The sequence below is a fragment of the Panthera uncia genome, chromosome E1 (assembly GCF_023721935.1).
Source record: "Panthera uncia isolate 11264 chromosome E1, Puncia_PCG_1.0, whole genome shotgun sequence".
Taxonomy (NCBI): domain Eukaryota; kingdom Metazoa; phylum Chordata; class Mammalia; order Carnivora; family Felidae; genus Panthera; species Panthera uncia.
This window is the reverse complement of record NC_064814.1, coordinates 2,533,101-2,549,782: the sequence shown is the minus strand read 5'-3', so window position 1 is coordinate 2,549,782 and position 16,682 is coordinate 2,533,101. Positions and strand designations below refer to the sequence as shown.

The window sequence follows — 16,682 nt, the reverse complement described above, 5'->3', positions numbered from 1 at the left end:
TCTTCGTTCGCGCCCTGGGGTCAGTGCATGCACGGCGTCCAGCGTGTTCCGGGGGCACCGGGAAGGACAGACTGCATCCCCGTGTCTGGCTGCATCCAGCTGACCGCTGCCCGACATCCCGGCTCTACCAGCAGCAGGTGCCTGTGCTCCGGGGCGGGGGGCCAAGCCTGCCTAGGGCCTGCGTGGTCTCTGGGGAGGCCGTGGTTGGCATGATGTGGGGTTAGGGGAGGCCATGCTGGCAACTGTCTACCCGCAACACCCAGACTTCGGTGAGGAGACGGGAGCCGGCTGGAAACGGAGAGGGGCCACCGGGAAGGAGTATCCGCGGGTCCCACAGCTGAGGGAGCCTGGCCCAGGTCTGAGCTTGTGTCCCCCTCCCCAGCAGCACGCAGCCAGCCAGCCCCTATAGCAGGCTGAGATTTCAGGACTGCCCGGCTCACGTCCACGCTGAGTGCTTGACAACCCCCGCCCCCCAACAAGGAGGAGGTGGCCAGGGTTGGCAACAACCAAGGGGAGGTCCCCCAGCCCTGAGCAGACCGGGTGCGGGCGCCGGGGAGGGGCCCGGGAAGCCTGGCGGGCGCTGTGGGCAGTGGACACCCCTGGCTGATCTGGAGGAAGCCTGCCATCTGCTGGGCACACGGAGATCCCTCCCGCAGCTGAAATGCCACCTCCCGGAAAATGGAGTTTTGGGGGCGGTGTTTGCCAGCCTCGTCCTTCCCGGAGGGCGGGGGGAGCGGAGGGACCCTGCCGCCTGGACGGACCCGATCCCAGGGCCAGAGAGAGCGGGCGGGCGCTCTGCAAAGAGCCGGGACCCGATGGCCCGCGCCTGTCCCCTGCGCGGGAAGCATGCGCTGTGCACGTCTGCCGGGTGCCCAACAAAGACGCCTCTCTGCAGGTTCCCCTCGCGCTGCGGGGCGCACAATGCGCCCTTTCACCCCAGGTGGCTCTGGCGGAGCGTGGCGACTCCCTGGGGTGCCCGGCTGGCTCCTGGCCCTGCGCTCCGCCGCTCGCGGTTCAGAAGCCCTAGGAGCTGCCGTCAGGGAGACTTCGCAGACCCGACACGCGTGTTTGCACTCTCACCCACAGGGGAAAGTCTAGGAGCCTCTGTCTGTCCACACGCTCCCAAGAGGCGGGGCGTGACCCCAATTAAACGGCGGCCATCGGATCTCGAGATCAGGGAGCACGGGGAGCGTGCAGGGAGCCTGCTGTCACTCGACACCCTTCCCGGCAGCCCGCCAGACTCGGAGAGAGACCGTAGCTACCAAAAATAATCCTTCCAGTGTTTAAATATTTAGAGAAGTGAGACAGACCTTGATGCCTTTACCATCTACAGGGACCGGCCCTGACCGCCAGCCCTGGGGCCCCTGGGAGAGGCCACGTTGCCTACCGGCCCCCTCTGCTGGGTCCAGCGTCTCCTACTCTCCCCCCACACGCCTGTGACACGTACGGGTCTCCTTCCAGTGCCCACAAGACAGCTACTCTCCCCACCCCGCTTCCAGAACATTCCCACGTCCAGCTTCTTACTCCCATGTGTCCCAGGCACCTCTTTCCTATAGCCCTTTCTGGCTCCAAAGCCCCTCAGGACAGGGCCCCCTTCTCGAAAGGGTTTGCACCCCATCTCGAAGACCATCAAAGTGTAGGAGAAGGGGTGTGCCCATCCGACCCTGGGGCGGTCTCCACGGTCCCTTCTCCGGGGACCAGGGATGACACGGGGTGGGGTGGCTCCTGGCCGTGGTTTTCGGGACCTCGCGTGCCCCTTGGGGCCACCCCTCACGACGGCCTCGTGGACACATCAGTCGTGGTGCCTGTCGCGTGGAGGAGAAGGTGGGGGCTTGCCAGGGCGCGTGGCCGGGCACAGCTGGGATGTGACCTGGGGGAGGGTTCCAGCATTGCCACGCTTAGGGACCGTCTGTGTCACTGCCTGCAGCTGAGGAAGGCCCGGGACTCGCTCAAGGGCCACCTGCTGGCACCGAGGTCCAAGCCTCAGCTTTCAGAGGGCAGGGGGTTTGGACCAGTGTGGCCGGGGGCTCCGGCTTCCCTGGATCATCTCAGGGTCCTCGAAACAAAGCAGCATGTTCTGGAGATCGCAGAGGGGCTACTGGGAGCTCTTTGTCCCCTGCCGATCACAGGTGTCTGAGAAACATTGGCTGAATGGAACACCAAGCCTAAGTAAAAACGTCCTCTCTGTTTGCTCTGCTGGGAATGAGCGCTAAGTCAAACAGCGGACACAAGAACATTTCAATCAAGAGACAAAGGTCATTCGCCACCGCCTCTCCCTTTTGGGGAGGATCTGGTCAGGTATCGGGTTGCAGCGAAACAGCCAGGCGTGGGTCCCCCCAGACAGAGCGCCACTCCCCGCCTCACCCGGGAGGCGCTGCCGTGTCACCGCCTCTGTGACCTCACTCTCACATCTCCCGGAGGCTCACGCGGGGCCTCGGGCCCTGCCGAGCTCCTGCCGGGGCTGCTGATGCAACAGCAGGGGCCCCAGGGACTCTGGCTTCCCGCTCCCGAAGGCGGCTCCAAGCCTTTGGAGCAGCCCAGCTCCCCAGGGAGCAGCCCGCGGCCCCCAGTGCAACAAATCATCCAGGGTTGCGTCAAGGACCCCCAGAGGGGCTGTCGCGGCGTGTGAGCTGAGCGGGAGAGGACGACCATTTCATTTCCCCGTCCTTTGAAGAGCCTCCTGCAGCGGGAGCTCGGCGTCCCCAGGGAGTCCTGCCTCTCCTGGAGGCTGGACTTCCTTCTTTTCGGTTCTGGAGGGATTGGTGCTTTTCTCTCCTCCCTGTGCCGACAGCTCTCATAGAAAGAGGTCAGCTTTCTGACGAGCCGGCGGTCCTTGGGCGGGCAGCCAGCAGCATGACTTCAAGGCGACCCAGCAGGTGCAGTGGCTCCCTTGGGTGACACTTTTGGTGGCCGGGGACCTCTGGAATCCTGCTCAGAGCCAGGGAGGGGGCAGGCCCGCAGACCGTTCTCCTCTGGGAGAGGGAGGCTCCGGGGAGAGGGCTGGCCAGAGAAACCCAAACCAAGAAAAAAGCGGAACACCAACCAGAGCTGGCCAACGCGGCGGTCCCAAGCCACACGCGTCATCAAGCGCGTGCGACGCAGCGGGTTACCACTGAGATGCGTTCTCCGCGTAGCGGACACACGGGATTCCCAAGACTTGGTACGGAGACGGGACGTCAACATTTCTCGCCAAAAACTTGCTACCGATCACAAGCTGAAATGGCAATATTTGGGGATTGTTGAAATGAATTTGACACGTCTCTTTTTCACTTTTTAAAGGGTGGCTGTGAGACCCACTCAAAACATGCCCGGCTGACTGTTGGCAAAGATTCAAAAGCAACCCCACGGTGGGACAGTCTTCTCGGTGCTGCTGACGTAATATATGGGGGGGGGGGGGCCGTGGTGGGGGCGCAAAGCTACTCAGGGGACACGGCTCACAGAGCTCTGCAGGCAGGTGCACACAGAGGGTAAAACCTGCGAGACCTCGGGTTGCACCCACCTCGGTTTCCTGGCTTGGAAGGCGTGCCATGGTTTTATGCGGGACGTGCCGCTGGGTGGAGGGTACGTGGGGCCTCCCCGCACATTTTGTTTTGCAAACTCTACCGTTATTTTATGTAAGCTTGTTTATTTGCTTTTGAGAGAGAGAGAGAGAGAGAGAGAGAGAGAGAGAGAATCCCAAGGAGGCTCTGCACTGTCAGCACAGACCCCAACCCTGGGTTTGATCCCACAAACGGTGAGATCATGACCTAAACCGAGATCAAGAGTCGGACGCTTAACCGACTGAGCCACCCAGTGGCCCCTACTTTTAAAATAAAGTTTTTAAGGGGCCTGAGCGGCTCCGTCGGTTAAGCGTTCGACTTCGGCTCTGGTCACGGCTCGGGTCACGATCTCATGGTTCGTGGGTTCGAGCCCCGTGTTGGGCTCTGTGCTGGACACCTGCTAGAAGCCCAGAGCCTGCTTTGGATTCTGTGTCTCCCTCTCTGACCCTCCCCCGTTTGTTCTCTGTCTCTCAAAAAAATAAATGAACATTTAAAAAATAATACAAAGTAAAAAAAAATAAATAAAAGTTTTAAAAAACTTCTGAGGCTATTAGAGTCTCAAAAAAATGAGACTATTAGAAAATTTTAAATCGTGTATGTGGTTCATATTACATTTCTACCGGACAGGGCTGGTTTGGACCAGAATTAGCACATGATGGCCCGCTGTCTTTGTACAGCCCAATGGCTGAGAACTTTAAAAAAAAAAAAAAAAAAACGAACAGATTTAATTTCTTAGGGCAGTTTTAGCTTTACAGAAAAACTGAGTAGAAGGGTCCTAGATATCCCCCCCTAACACCCACACGCACGATTTCCTTATATTAGCATCTGGCATTGCGTGGTCAACTTGTTATGATTGATGAACCCGGATCAACCCGTTACCATAATAATCGCCGTCCACAGTTTGCATGGGCCCATCTCGGTCTCGTCCTCTCTGTGGGTTTGGCAAAGGGACGATGACACGTATCTGCCATTACAGAATCATACGGAGTGGTCTCCCTGCCCTGAACGTCCTCCGTGCCCTGTCCACCCCTCCCCTGGCCCTCTTGCTGTCTGCAAAACTCTGCCTTTCCCACAAGGTCACACGGTTGGGGCCGCACAGCACGTAGCCTTTTCTGACCGGCTTCTTTCACTCGGTGATAGGCATTCCAGGTTCCGTCACGTCTTTTCGTGACTTGGTAGCTCGTTTCTTTTTAGCGCCGAACAAAATCCCCTCGTCTGGATGGGCCAAATGGTTTATTTCTGCATTCACCCACAGAAGGACCCCTCGTTTGCTCCCAACTTTCGGCAGTGGCGACGCAGGCTGCCATCAGCACCCGTGTGTACGTTTTTATGTGAAGGATGGTTTTGAGCATTTTTAAATGTTGGAAAAACCTCAAGAGGGGACGTGGCCTGCAGGCACCTTGATCTCAGACATCCGGCCCCCAGGCTGTCTGGGGAGGGAGACTCCAATTCCGTTGTTCTAGGCTGCTGGGTTCGGGTTCCTTCCTTGCAGCAGACCCAAGCCCCCAACACAAAGCATTTCCAGTTGGGCGGGCAGCGGTCACGACGTTACCACCGGCAACACGCTCTGGGCGGAGTCATGGCCCCATTTCACAGATGAGGAAACCAAGGCACAGGGAGCTTAAAAGCCTTGCCAAGGTCACCCCCCAGCCCCGCGATCGGGGTGGGGCTCAGGTTCACATGTGGGTCTGACCACGGAGCTCGCCAGACTCCGAGCCCTATGCGACCCACGGGGCCCCTCCCCTCCCCAGACAGCGGCCCAGAGTTGGACATCAAAGGACCGGGCACTGTGGAGGCCCAGCGTGGATTCTCGGGCAGCCCCTCCGAGCTGCTGGAGCAGTGGGCCCCCCAGGCTGAGGGCCAGACGGCGAAGGGCACATCCTTGGCCTTGGACACAGAGCTCGGCCCTGCCGCTGCCCTTCCCGAAGCAGCTTCCTTCAGACCTGGGTGTCGCCCCCCTCCCCCAGGGACGGGGGGAGGGGGGTGCTGGCACCTTGACGGGGGAGGGGGGACACGTGGACGGGAGGCAGAGACGCGGGCACGGAGCCCGCCGAGTGCTACAGAAACAGAAGACGAGATTAGTCCTAACGAAGCACAGAACAGATTGCAGGGTGTCGGGAGATGGGATGTTTTAAAGAAATAAATCTCAGCTCCCAGTTACAGAAGCACAAACAAACCCAAACAACAGATCTTTGGAAGCTGCCAGCTTTCCCGGCTGCCAGGCTGCTGCTGAGGGCCCAGGAGGGGCGGGGGGTGCTGTTCCGGAGCGTCCCGGGGGGCACGGGGCACCGGGCAGGCCCACGACTCGGCTGGGAGGTGGCTTCCGGAAATGTCGAGGGAGGGGACGCACCCCTTCGAGCTCCCGGCCAGTGCACCTCCCGCCAACTCCCGGCCGCTCCGCCTGGCACCCCACAGCTGGCCCGCGGTCGGCACCCCCTCTCCCGGGTGGTGGCGGCCCCCCAGGCCCTCCCCACCCCCACCTCGTCCTGCTGGGGCTGGAGCAGCCTCCCGCGACGTCCCTCGGCAACAGAGCCATGCTGTCCCCTCGCCTGGAGGCTCCTCAGTCCCCCTGACCCCCCCCACCCCGGTCCGCTCAGGGTCACGTCCTTCCAGCCCCCTCCCCTGCACGGGCCCTGCAGAACAGGAAAGGCTATGTGTGAAACCCACCAGAGGTGAGAGAACTGCGGTCTCACACCACCTGCCGCCCTTGGCTGGCTTAGGGTGACCCTGGACGGCACCCCCAGGGCCCCCATGGCAGCACCCTGGCAGTGACACCCCCAGGTGCTCAGTCCTGGGCCCCTGAGCCCACCAGTTCTGCATTCATCTCAGAGACTGGGGTTCTTGCCTCATTTCTGTCCCCTGAGCGCGGGGCCAGTTACACCAACGACGACGATAGCGATAAATAATTCAGCCTTTACGGCTGATACCCTGGTGTCATGCAGCCTTTTCCTCCTAAAGGCAAAAAGCACTTAAGATACCATTTATTTCCGCCTCATGCCCTGCGGGGACGGCTGGCTGGAGCCGGTGACGTCCCTCCTTGCCGCTTCTGCCTGTGGCTTCGGGGTCACCCGAACTCTCTGGCCACCCCCGGGAAATCAGCCATGAGGGAGGGGGCACCTGACCACTTGGGCTTTTACCCCTTTTTTTCTTTTCAGCGGAGAACCTGGAGAACCCTCCGTGCCGCCCTCATTCTCCCCAAGAGGACGGTCTCCTGCGGACGCGCACGGCCTGGCACGGAAGCTGCTTGCCGCATGGGGCTATCAAAATTCAAATCCATCGAGGACAAACAATTAAAAATCTCTTGGGCTCAGTCCCAAGAGGCACATTTCCAGGGCTCGATAGCCACACGTGGCCAATAACCGCCGCCTGGACGGCATCCACCGCTGCAGAACGTTCTGATGGACGGCGCTGGTAAGACAGACCGGTGGGACTCGAGAGAAAGCAAACGCGCGAGGCAGCGGATTTCAGGTGCAGCTTGAACAAGGAGCACAGGCAGCGGCAGGGCCTCAGGGAAGAAGATCTTCCCTGCCCGCAGGCTGGCTGGGGTTTCAGCGCAAAGGAGAGAACATTCCAGCTCTGGCGGGCCTGCTCCGGGCCGCTGGTGCTGTGCATGGGGAGGAGGAAGAGGAAAGGCTGGAGGCACGTGGGCATCCAAGTACCCGACCATGAGTGTAGGCGGGCCCAGCTCTCACCAGCCCATGCTCCCCCGGGGCCTGTGCCCGGCTCACCTAGACCCCTGTCTGAGCTGGCTGGACCACTGCGCCAAGGAAGCCTCCATGAGAGTCCCCGCGTGGTGAGGGTCTCTGTAACCCCACACACCACCCTGCACTTGGGACGGCCACGCGAGGAACACGCACCAAGAACGACAAGCGAATCCACCGAGAGCGGACGCAGCAGCGGTTCCCCGGGGACGGGGCACAGCTCTGGGGACCGGGTGGCAGGTCATTAGCATCAGTTTTGCTGGCAGGACCTCAGTTACTGAGAACCCTAGAGGGCCTTTTGGTTAACAAGCCTACAGGCCAGGCCAGGGTGAGCCAGTCTGAGCCGGGCAGGAGTTTAACTGGCTCTTCGTTTCTAAAACCTGTTTCGCTTTGTTTTGATCACAAAATGAACAGACTCATAGAACAACATTTTTGAAAACTGAGGAAAGTAAAACATTACTCACGATCACCAGGATCTTAACACATTGGCACATCCTCCTCTCACCCCGGTGGCCACGCACGCTGTTTAAATTTGTATCAGTCAATATCACATAAAATTGAAAAAACACAGTACCTCAAGTCATACCAGCCATATTTCTTTTTTGTTTTTTAACTTTTTATTGTTTATTTATTTTGGGGAGAGAGGGACAGAGAGGGAGCAGGGGAGGGGCAGAGAGAGAGGGAGACACAGAGTCGGAAGCAGACTCCAGGCTCCGAGCCGTCGGCACAGAGCCTGACGCGGGGCTTGAACCCACAAACTGCGAGATCATGAGTTGAGCCGAAGTCAGACGCTTAACCCACCGAGCCACCCAGGCGCCCCGCGCCAGCCACATTGCAAGAGCTCCTCAGCCGCGTGAAGCCAGTGGCTGCTACATCGGATGGCACGGGTCTGGACGACGTCTGGCGTGGCAGGAAGTTCTAGGGGGCGTCCCTGCTCCGGATGGCCTCCCCCACGCATCAGGGCCTTTCCGTAGTCTTTAGTCAAAACGTGCACGAAAGTGGCACCTGCCTGGGTTTTGATACACTGTGAATCTGCACGCTGCAGCCCAGCCTTTCTACACGCATATTCTCCCATCTGGTGGCACCAGGGTTCTAAACATTTGGGAGCCACAGACTCTTCCAGAAGCCGGGTGGAGCCCCCTCCTCAGAAAAATGTACTCCCGTGAGCACACGTACAAAAAGTAGCCTAAGATTTCAGGGCGCTCCCTGACCCCAGATAAACCTCCTTTGTCTAGTAGGGTGAACCAGACTTGACTTATCTTTCTCGGCTGCTGGAGATTTAAGTTCTTTCACCCTTTTCTCCATTATAAAAAGTACTGTGATGAACATCTCCGTGCAAATGTGTTTTATTTCTGTAATTCAGATCATTTCTTAGAACGCGCCCCAGAAAGGGCGCCGGGGTGGCTCAGTCCGCTAAGCATCTGACTTCGGCTCAGGTCGTGATCTCATAGCTTGTGAGTTCAAGCCCCGCGTCGGGCTCTCTGCTGTCAGCGCGGAGCCCGCTGTGGTTCCTGTCTCCCTCTCTCTCTGCCACTCCCCAGCTCATGCTTTTCTCTCTGTCTCAAAAATAAATAAAAACATAAAAAAAAAGAAAAAAAGAAGAAGAAGGCGTCCTAGAAGACATTTGATTTAAGAGACAGGAGCTACTCTCCTGGTTCTCCCCCAGCCAGACGCACAGCCTCCACATGTAGTTCTCCGGTTCTGCCACTAGAGGGACCCCGCGAGCCAGCCTGCCTGCACCCCTCCTGGGGACCCAGTTCCCAGTTAAGTTAGCAGCCTTGGTTCCAGGAGGGGTTATGGGCGCACTGCAGTCCTCGAAGCCAAGCCCCGCTGCGGGGTGTCTGCTCCAACCAGTGCGGGCACTCCGGACCTCAGCTCAGACGCCCCCCTGTCCAAGGCACAAGGACCACGCCCCTGTTCCCGCCGTCCCCTTCAGAGCTGTGGTTCTCAACCAGGCTGCACACTGGAGCTCCCTGGGCGATTCAAACACCGCCCACGCCTGGGCCCCACTCCCAGCGGTGCTGGCTTAGTTGGTCCGGGCAGCCCCTGGGCATCAGGCCTTTTCAAGGCAGCCCAACGCTGCCCTCCCTTGCGGCCGGGTGGGTTCTACAACGTCCAATAGAGCCGACCGTTTAGTCCAGGATTTCCAGCCCCATCCAGGACTTCGGGGTGGGGGAGGGGGAGGGGGAGGGAGCCGAGGAACACCATCTTTGTTTCCAGGGGTCCCCCATGTGGTGGGGGAGACGAGGATCGCACACGTGGCTCAGAGAGTAATGAAGCCAACGTGTACTGCAGGGGCCAGCCCAGTGCCCAAATCTGGCTCCCGTCCGCCTATGAAAAATGCAGATTCCAGGGCCTGCCCCCAGCGTCTTCCACAATGCACATCCGCTTTTTTAAGCTCCCAACGACCTGTCACGCACGGCTGGGTCGAGAACACCTATCAGGTCCCGCCTGGGACACAGGCTGTTTCCCCGTCAGCCCCGGGAGAAGCACACGCTCCAGGCCAGGAGGCAGGGAGGGATGCTGTCCGTGTGGGTCCTGTCGCAGCACAAAGCCTCAGCCTAACCGGACTGATTCGGGCCAGAGGAGCAAGCGTTACGGATTTCCAGGGCTCCCTGGTGGAGGAGGCGCCCCCTGACCACACCACGGCCCCTGCACACACCCAGAGATCGGCCCGCCGTCTCTGAAGCAGCTCTAAGCACAGAAGACCCTAAGCTGACCTGGGTGGGGCTGGGGGCCGGAAAGCAAAAATACGGCCCCCAAAGCATTATTACAAGAAGACCTCCTCACACGGTAGCCAACCCCCCTGCACCCCACACCCGCCCCCCGTGCTTTCCCTTGAGGGTGGGGCTCTCCTATCCGACTATAGTCAGAATCGCCTGGAATGTTAATCAGCCACGAACAGGAACGAGGTCCTGACACCTGCAATGACACGGACACGATGCTCGGACATAAAAGGCCACATGATATGGTTCCACTGATACGAAACGTCCGGAACGGACAAACCCACAGAGACAGAAGGTAGACGGGTGGTGGCTGGGGGAGGGGCAATGGCCGGTGACCGCTTAGTGGGTGTGGAGTTTCTTTCCGGGGCGAGGAAAACATTTTGGGGCCAGACAGCGGTCTTCGGTGGACAAACCGTGAATGCGCTAAATGCCACGGAGCTGCATGATTTTAAACGGCCACAGTGGCAAAGTTGATGTTAGGTCTATTTTACCACAATTAGAAAAACAAGCCAGTTTCCCCACTCTGGGCCTCCCTGGCCATCTGGGGCGGTCAGAGCCGCCGGGAAGGGTGCTCAGCCTGGGCACTGAGACATTCGGGCAGGATCACTGCGTCGTGGGCGGCCGTGTCCCCAGTATTTTGGGGCACTTAGTGAACAGCATTCCAGGCCTCCACCCACCAGATGCCAAAAACACGCCCACCCTCAGTTGTGACCACAATGTGTCCTGATGTTGCCACATGTCTCCTACAGCAGAACCGGCCCCAGGAGAGAATCACTGCTCCAGAATCATCTGGAATCATCCCGGGCATCAGGAACATATAAAACGTCCCCTGAGGGATTCTCATGGGCAGCCAGGGTAGGGAAGCAGCAAGGCGGAGGGAGGGGGAGGAGGAAACCAGGAGCGAATTCACCGGGTAGCCCCAGAATGGATGTTCCTACCCCCACGTTAGGAACAAGGAGACAGAAGCTCCGAGAAGACACGGAGGTTTCCCGGGCTCAAGCCAACCAGGTTTCCCAAATTCCCAGATCCAGGCTCCTTACGTGATCAGGGGCCCTACAAGGCCTGATCGGGACTCCAGGCCCTGATTTGGGTTCTGCCACTAAGACCTCAGCCATGAGGCCACAGGCCAGGCCCGGCACCCCTGGCTCAGAGTAAAGGTGGGAGCTCCGAACCTGTCCCCCCCGCCTGCACCCTGGAGGCGCTGGACACCTGTCTCCCCTCTCTCTCTACCTGGGCCTTGGGGGTGCTGGACACCTGTCCCTCCTCCTTGGCCCTGGGGGTGCTGGGCACCCACAGGTATCGCTGCACTGGCAGACGGCACCACCAGGGGGGGCTCTGACCAAGCCCCGCGGTGGGAAGCCAGGCTCGAGTTTCATTCCCAGCCTGGTTCCCTGGGGGGAAATACACACAGCTCAGTGAACCTCACCGGGTGCAGCCGACTGCTCTGCCTGCAACGCTCTCTGCTCTGCAGCACTTGAGACAAAGGTTATCGGTCCCCCTGGGCTCTAACGGAACACACCTTATGGAGGGGACAACATCAGGAAAGATTCCGTCTCAAATCCCTTCCCTCAAACTCCTTCTCCTCCGCGCCCCGGCTTACGTCCGTCCCGCGTGACCTTACGCGCTCTGGGTCTGCTGCAGACCCAGCCGGATTCAAATCCCAGCTCGGCCAGCGTGCTGGCTTTGTGACGTCCGGCAAGTTAGTTCCCCTCTCTGAGCCTCGCTCTCCCTCCCTGCAGACGGGGGTGATGTTAGGACCTACCGCACGGGGCTCGGGGTGGTCGTGGGTCATCCGGGGCACACGTGCCCGGTGCCCAGACGATGCTGGACCACCCACACCCAGCACGTGCGGGGCTCACAGCTTGAGCTCAATAATTGTGTGCCGGCTGAATGACAGCAGTCGCCACCGGTTCCCTAGGAATCTAAACGGGAGCAGGGACCAGAGCGTAGGAAGGGCTGCGGAAGTCAGGGAAGTCTCCGAGCATGCTTTCTGACGGCCAACAGTCTACTGTCCCCCGAGGTTCCCCGGGCCTGGCCCCGTGGCATCCAGTCTGGGTTACGGAGCAGGGACGGCTTATCCCACGTGAGGCCGCCGAGGGGAAGGGAGCGGGGGAGCAGGTGGAACCCTCCCCCGCACCGTGCCGCCTTCACCACCCCCTTGGGCACCGTCAAATGACGGGACACGGGTGCCGAGGCCCTGGCGCGGGGAGAGCGGGACCCTGGCGGGGCGAGACGCACACGGTCCTCACGCTCAGGGAGCAGAGCTGTGACACACGCGACTGCTCCCCAGGAGGCCCGGGTGGGGCCTTGGGGGTCGGACGGACGCAGGACTCACCCGCTCTCGCTGTCCAGGAACACGGAGCTGCCGCTGTCCACGAGGGCGGCGCTGATGGGCGAGAGGCAGAAGGGCGAAGAGAAGGCGTCGGAATCCGAGTCGAAGGAGCTGTCCCTGCTCACACCCTCGGCGGACAGCTCCAGGGAGCCCTCCTCCTCGCCGGCCTCGGGCCGCGGCTCCCGCCCCTCCTCGGTCCCATCCTGCGAGCTGACAGCCGACAGGATCCCGGAGTCGCTGTGGGCTGGTGGCAGGGCCGTCCCCAAGCCCTGGGCCAGCCTCTCCCCGTCCTCGGAAGGGGGCGAAGGGCTGACGTGCACGGTGTCCTGGAGGCTCTGAGCCACCGCCGCGGTGTCCTCGTCTCTGGGGATCAGGGCGGGCCTGGCCTCCGTCGGGGAGGGCTGGCGGGGGGCCCCCAGGCTCTGGGCGCGCCGGCCCCGCGGGCGGGGTGCCTTGCGCACGGGGGAGCTCTCGGGGGTGATGTAACGCAGTGCCTCCTCGTCCTGCCTCTGGATCCGAGAGTTGGGGACCCACGTGAGGATGAGGGTGCTCCCCAGCAGCTCGTCCTTCTCCACGCACAAGCACAGGTATCCTGGGAGGGTCAGGAGGACAGGCGGGTTAGGGGCGGCGGTGCTCCTGGCGCCTCCGTCTGGTCTCACGCGGCACAGCTGGGGAGCACGGTCGGCCTTGAGGTCAATGAACGCTGTGGGCATTTTCTAAGCGCCACTCAGCAGAGGCGGGGCACCGGGCTCCCAAGCAGGGCCTGCGGTCGCTTTTCCAGGCACGGGGAGCCCTCCTCCAGCTCAGAGCCCCGTCCTGTCCACGGTCTGGCGGCCCCAGAACTCTCCCCAGGTCTGGGAGAGCCCAGGGGCCCAGGAGCCCGGCCTCACCACCGCTGGGAGGGACAGAGGCTGTCGACTTTATTCCTGTTTCACACAAAATAAATCCAAAGAGGGGTGTTTGGGCATTTTCCGGTCACTCGTGGCCTCAGCATTTCTTCTTTCGTGCAGCTTTTTGGAAGAAGGGGCCGTCCTCGATGTTAAGCACCAGACGGCTGACAAGGACAAAGTAAAGCAGTGCCCCTCCGAGGCGGCAGCGAGTGGGGGGCTCTCTGGGCTCCTGAGCGCTCAGTCTGGGGGGAAGGCGGCATTTCCTGCCATCTCAGGACGTCCTGATCCCTGCGCCTATCGTGCTAGGCGCCCAGGCCTCCTGCTCTCTGCAGAAGTAGGGGCCTCGTGCCCCTCGGGGCTCTGAGAACCGGTACAAGAGTCTCAGGGCCCCGTCCCGTTTCCAGGAGACTCAGAGGCTATGAGCCAGTTGTGGTAACGGTAAGGTGCAGGCGAGGCCCAGGGTTTCCACACCCTCAGATCCTGCAGCTTGGGGGTTGCGAAGGGAGCCCCAGGCCCCTGCCCCTGCCCCCCAGCCCCCCATCATGACAGGATCACCACGAAGCTCTCCAAAGGCTTCGTGTGCTGTTCCTTGTGACTTAGACCAGAAGAGTTACCACTGCTCTCAGACCCAGCCCTAGAACCTCAGCCTCCTGCCCTCGAATGCTCAGGGTTGGCCCTGCGGTCAGGCATCCACGGCCTCGCGCCCCCTGCTGGAGCACACTCCGGGGATACAGGACCTTGGAACTCCCCAGGAATCCTCGTGCTCCCAGGGCCTGATCCCGAGCTGGGTGTGGGGCCTGCAGTCGGGCTGGGGTGTCCACACGTGCATGCCGAGGCCCCTTACAGGGCAGGAGAGAGCTGGGCCGGACGCCGGCTGTCCTGCTTGGGACCTATAGGGGCCGATGGTTCCAAATCTGAGCATGGCCACCTGGATGACCTTAAAGGCAGACTTACCAAGGCAGGTGGAGGGAACACTTCCACAAACAGTTCACTAACGTAACTAACCTTCTTATATTTTAAGTAGCTGATCGATTCAGTATTTTGTGGACACATAAGTTGCATACAGTAACGTGCTCAGACCTGACTGTGATTTATAACTTTTAGATGTTTTGACATCTGGTACAGGGCCTCTGTCTGCACCGGGGAAGGCAAGTCCCCAGGCCGCAGCCAGGCAGCAGGTGCCCGAGGGACCCTGAGCATCCTTCAGCAGCCAGGGGAGGCCGCAGGAAGAACGAGGGGAGCCCAGAGCCTGCGCCGGCCCCGCCCCTGCCCTGTGCTAGTATTGGGAGTGGCCTAGACTCTCCGAGCACCAGCCTCCTTATCCAAAAAAGAGACCTCTTCTTGGAGGGGGGCCCCGGGGCACTCTCCTGAGGTGAACATACGTTTATCTGTTTCAAGTCACGTGCACAGGACTTGGGTGTCACTAACTCCTCGTGTTGTTCCTTCCATGGGGGCAGCAGGGCTGAGGGAACCACCAGCCAGCCCAGGAGCTTGTGCCGGGCGGCCACGACCGGACCCAATACCTTCAGCTCTGCCCCCTGCCCGGAGGACACCCACGGGCAGCTGCGCGTCCTGGAAACAGTGGACGCTGTCTGCCTGCTGTGACCCGCGGCCCCTCAGTGCACAGGGCGGCCGGCCATCACTGCAGGGCCCGGGATACAACGTGAGCCCTGGAAAGGTAGGCCGTTTCTTTCTCTGTGACTTGGCCAAAGGAGAGCAGGAGAGGTGTCCCACCCCAGGAGCTACTGAGAGCCCCTAGCGCTGGCGTGTCCCCAGACACGGCCCCAGGATCACGCAGGGTTCCTGCAGGCCCCAGGGGAGAGCTTTCTTCCCTAGTTTCGAAACAGTGCGGCCGGAGGACAGATCACAGAATTGGTGATTTCCGCGTCTCCAGACTCCCAGGCCCGCCCAGCCTCCAGCCAGTTCTCAGCCCAGCCTTCCGGCAGCCAGAGGGACGAAGCCTTGGCGCCTAGTGTGACGGCCATGCTCCTGCCAACTGCACCCTGGAGGGGGCCGGCGGGCACTGGCGGGCCCCCCCAGAAGAGGACCGCCCCCTCCCCTCCCTGCCGGCGGACGGGGCTCCCTGCTCCCAGCAGCCCTGCAGTGACTTAATGTCTTCTGAGGCTGATTCCCCTTAAACTGTCCCACCCCCCACCCCATGTGTACAAAAGGTCGCCGGCCGGTTGGAAGATGGGGAAATCAGGGCATATGGAGAAGTGACACAAAAGCTTTCCAAAGCTGGGGCTTGGTCAGTTTAGAAGGAAAAGCAGGCAGGAGTGCCTGGGGGGCTCAGTCGGTTAAGCGTCTGACGGCTCAGATCAGGATCTCACGGTTCGTGAGTTCAAGCCCCGTGTTGGGCTCTGTGCCGACAGCTCAGAGCCTGGAGCCTGCTTCGGATTCTTGTCTCCCTCTCTGTCTGCCCTTCACCAGCTTGTGCTCTCTCTCTCTCTCTCTCTCTTTCTCTCAAAAATAAACATTAAAAAAAAAACAAAACAAAAGCCAGCCCTCCTCCCCAGGCCCTCCCCTCCCCCAGGCCTGTGGCCCAGGTCCTCCCGTTTCCTGGGGCTCACCTGGGTGGTGCTCCCCCAGCCCCTGCAGCCCCTCTGGTGGGTGCACACAGACATTGTTCTTGGAGTAGATGATCTCCCCATCCAGGACGGAGGGGGGCCCACCGCCGCCGCCCGGGGTGAGGGTCAGGAGGTCCGAGGCTTTGGAGGAGGCCCGGCGAAGGAGACGGCCCAGAGACATGGCGGGGGGAGTGTTTCCATCCTCTGTACGCTTGGGCCCAGGCGGGGCTCGTCCAGACGTGGCTGGGGGACAAAGACACAGAAGAGTGCATCAGGCCAAGGTCACGGGCCTCACACCAGCAGGCTCGAAATGAATGGTGGTTCACTAGCTACCGGAACGGGTCGCGCTAGCTCAAGGCCATGGGGAGGGCGCACTTGGTTCTAGACTGTGGCACTCTGGACGTTTGGGGCCGGGTCTTTCTTAGTGGTGGAGGCTACGCTGGCCTCCATCCACCGGGTGCCCCCAGCAGCTCCCCCTTCCCACTACGACAACCAAAAACGTCCCCCGGGGCCTAACCGCCCCGTCTAGAGGGGCTCTGCTCCCCCCTCCCCTCAGCGATCTCATAAAACTGTTCGACTTCTCTTTGCTCAGTCTTTACCCCTGTGTCTGTGCCAACGAGCCCTCCCCTCCTGAACTTCTCACCCCTCCGTGGTGCTTCCCAGGGAAGGTCCTTCCTCCACCCCGTCCTTCCCGGCCTCCTTCACCCCCATGCACCCCGTCACCCCCCAGGCCCAGCCGGATGTCCCAGCACAGCGAAGGGTCATCCCGGCTGGGAAGGGTGTCACGAGCTGTGTTTGCGGGACCTGAGCTTCCCTACAACTCGTTCTTTAAAAAACCAGATGAGAGACGAAAGGATTCGGTGCAGCACCTAACACGGACCTCCTAGAGGTTCACTGGCGGAAGGAGCTCTACACCCACTCGGTGAA

The 16,682-nt window shown here is 60.7% G+C and overlaps 1 protein-coding gene across 1 annotated transcript in view; it reads right to left on the bottom strand.

Moving 5' to 3' along the window:
• TBC1D16 (TBC1 domain family member 16) overlaps window positions 1-16,199 on the bottom strand; it is a 60,174-nt gene extending 43,975 nt beyond the window's left edge. The window contains exons 1-2 of the mRNA XM_049635550.1: window positions 15,759-16,199; window positions 12,302-12,890 (exon numbers count right to left, since the gene is read on the bottom strand). Of these exons, the coding sequence (XP_049491507.1) occupies window positions 12,302-12,890; window positions 15,759-15,936 (767 nt within the window). The 5' untranslated portion in view covers window positions 15,937-16,199. The remainder of the gene's footprint in view (window positions 1-12,301; window positions 12,891-15,758) is intronic.
• Between the last annotated feature and the right edge of the window lie 483 nt (window positions 16,200-16,682).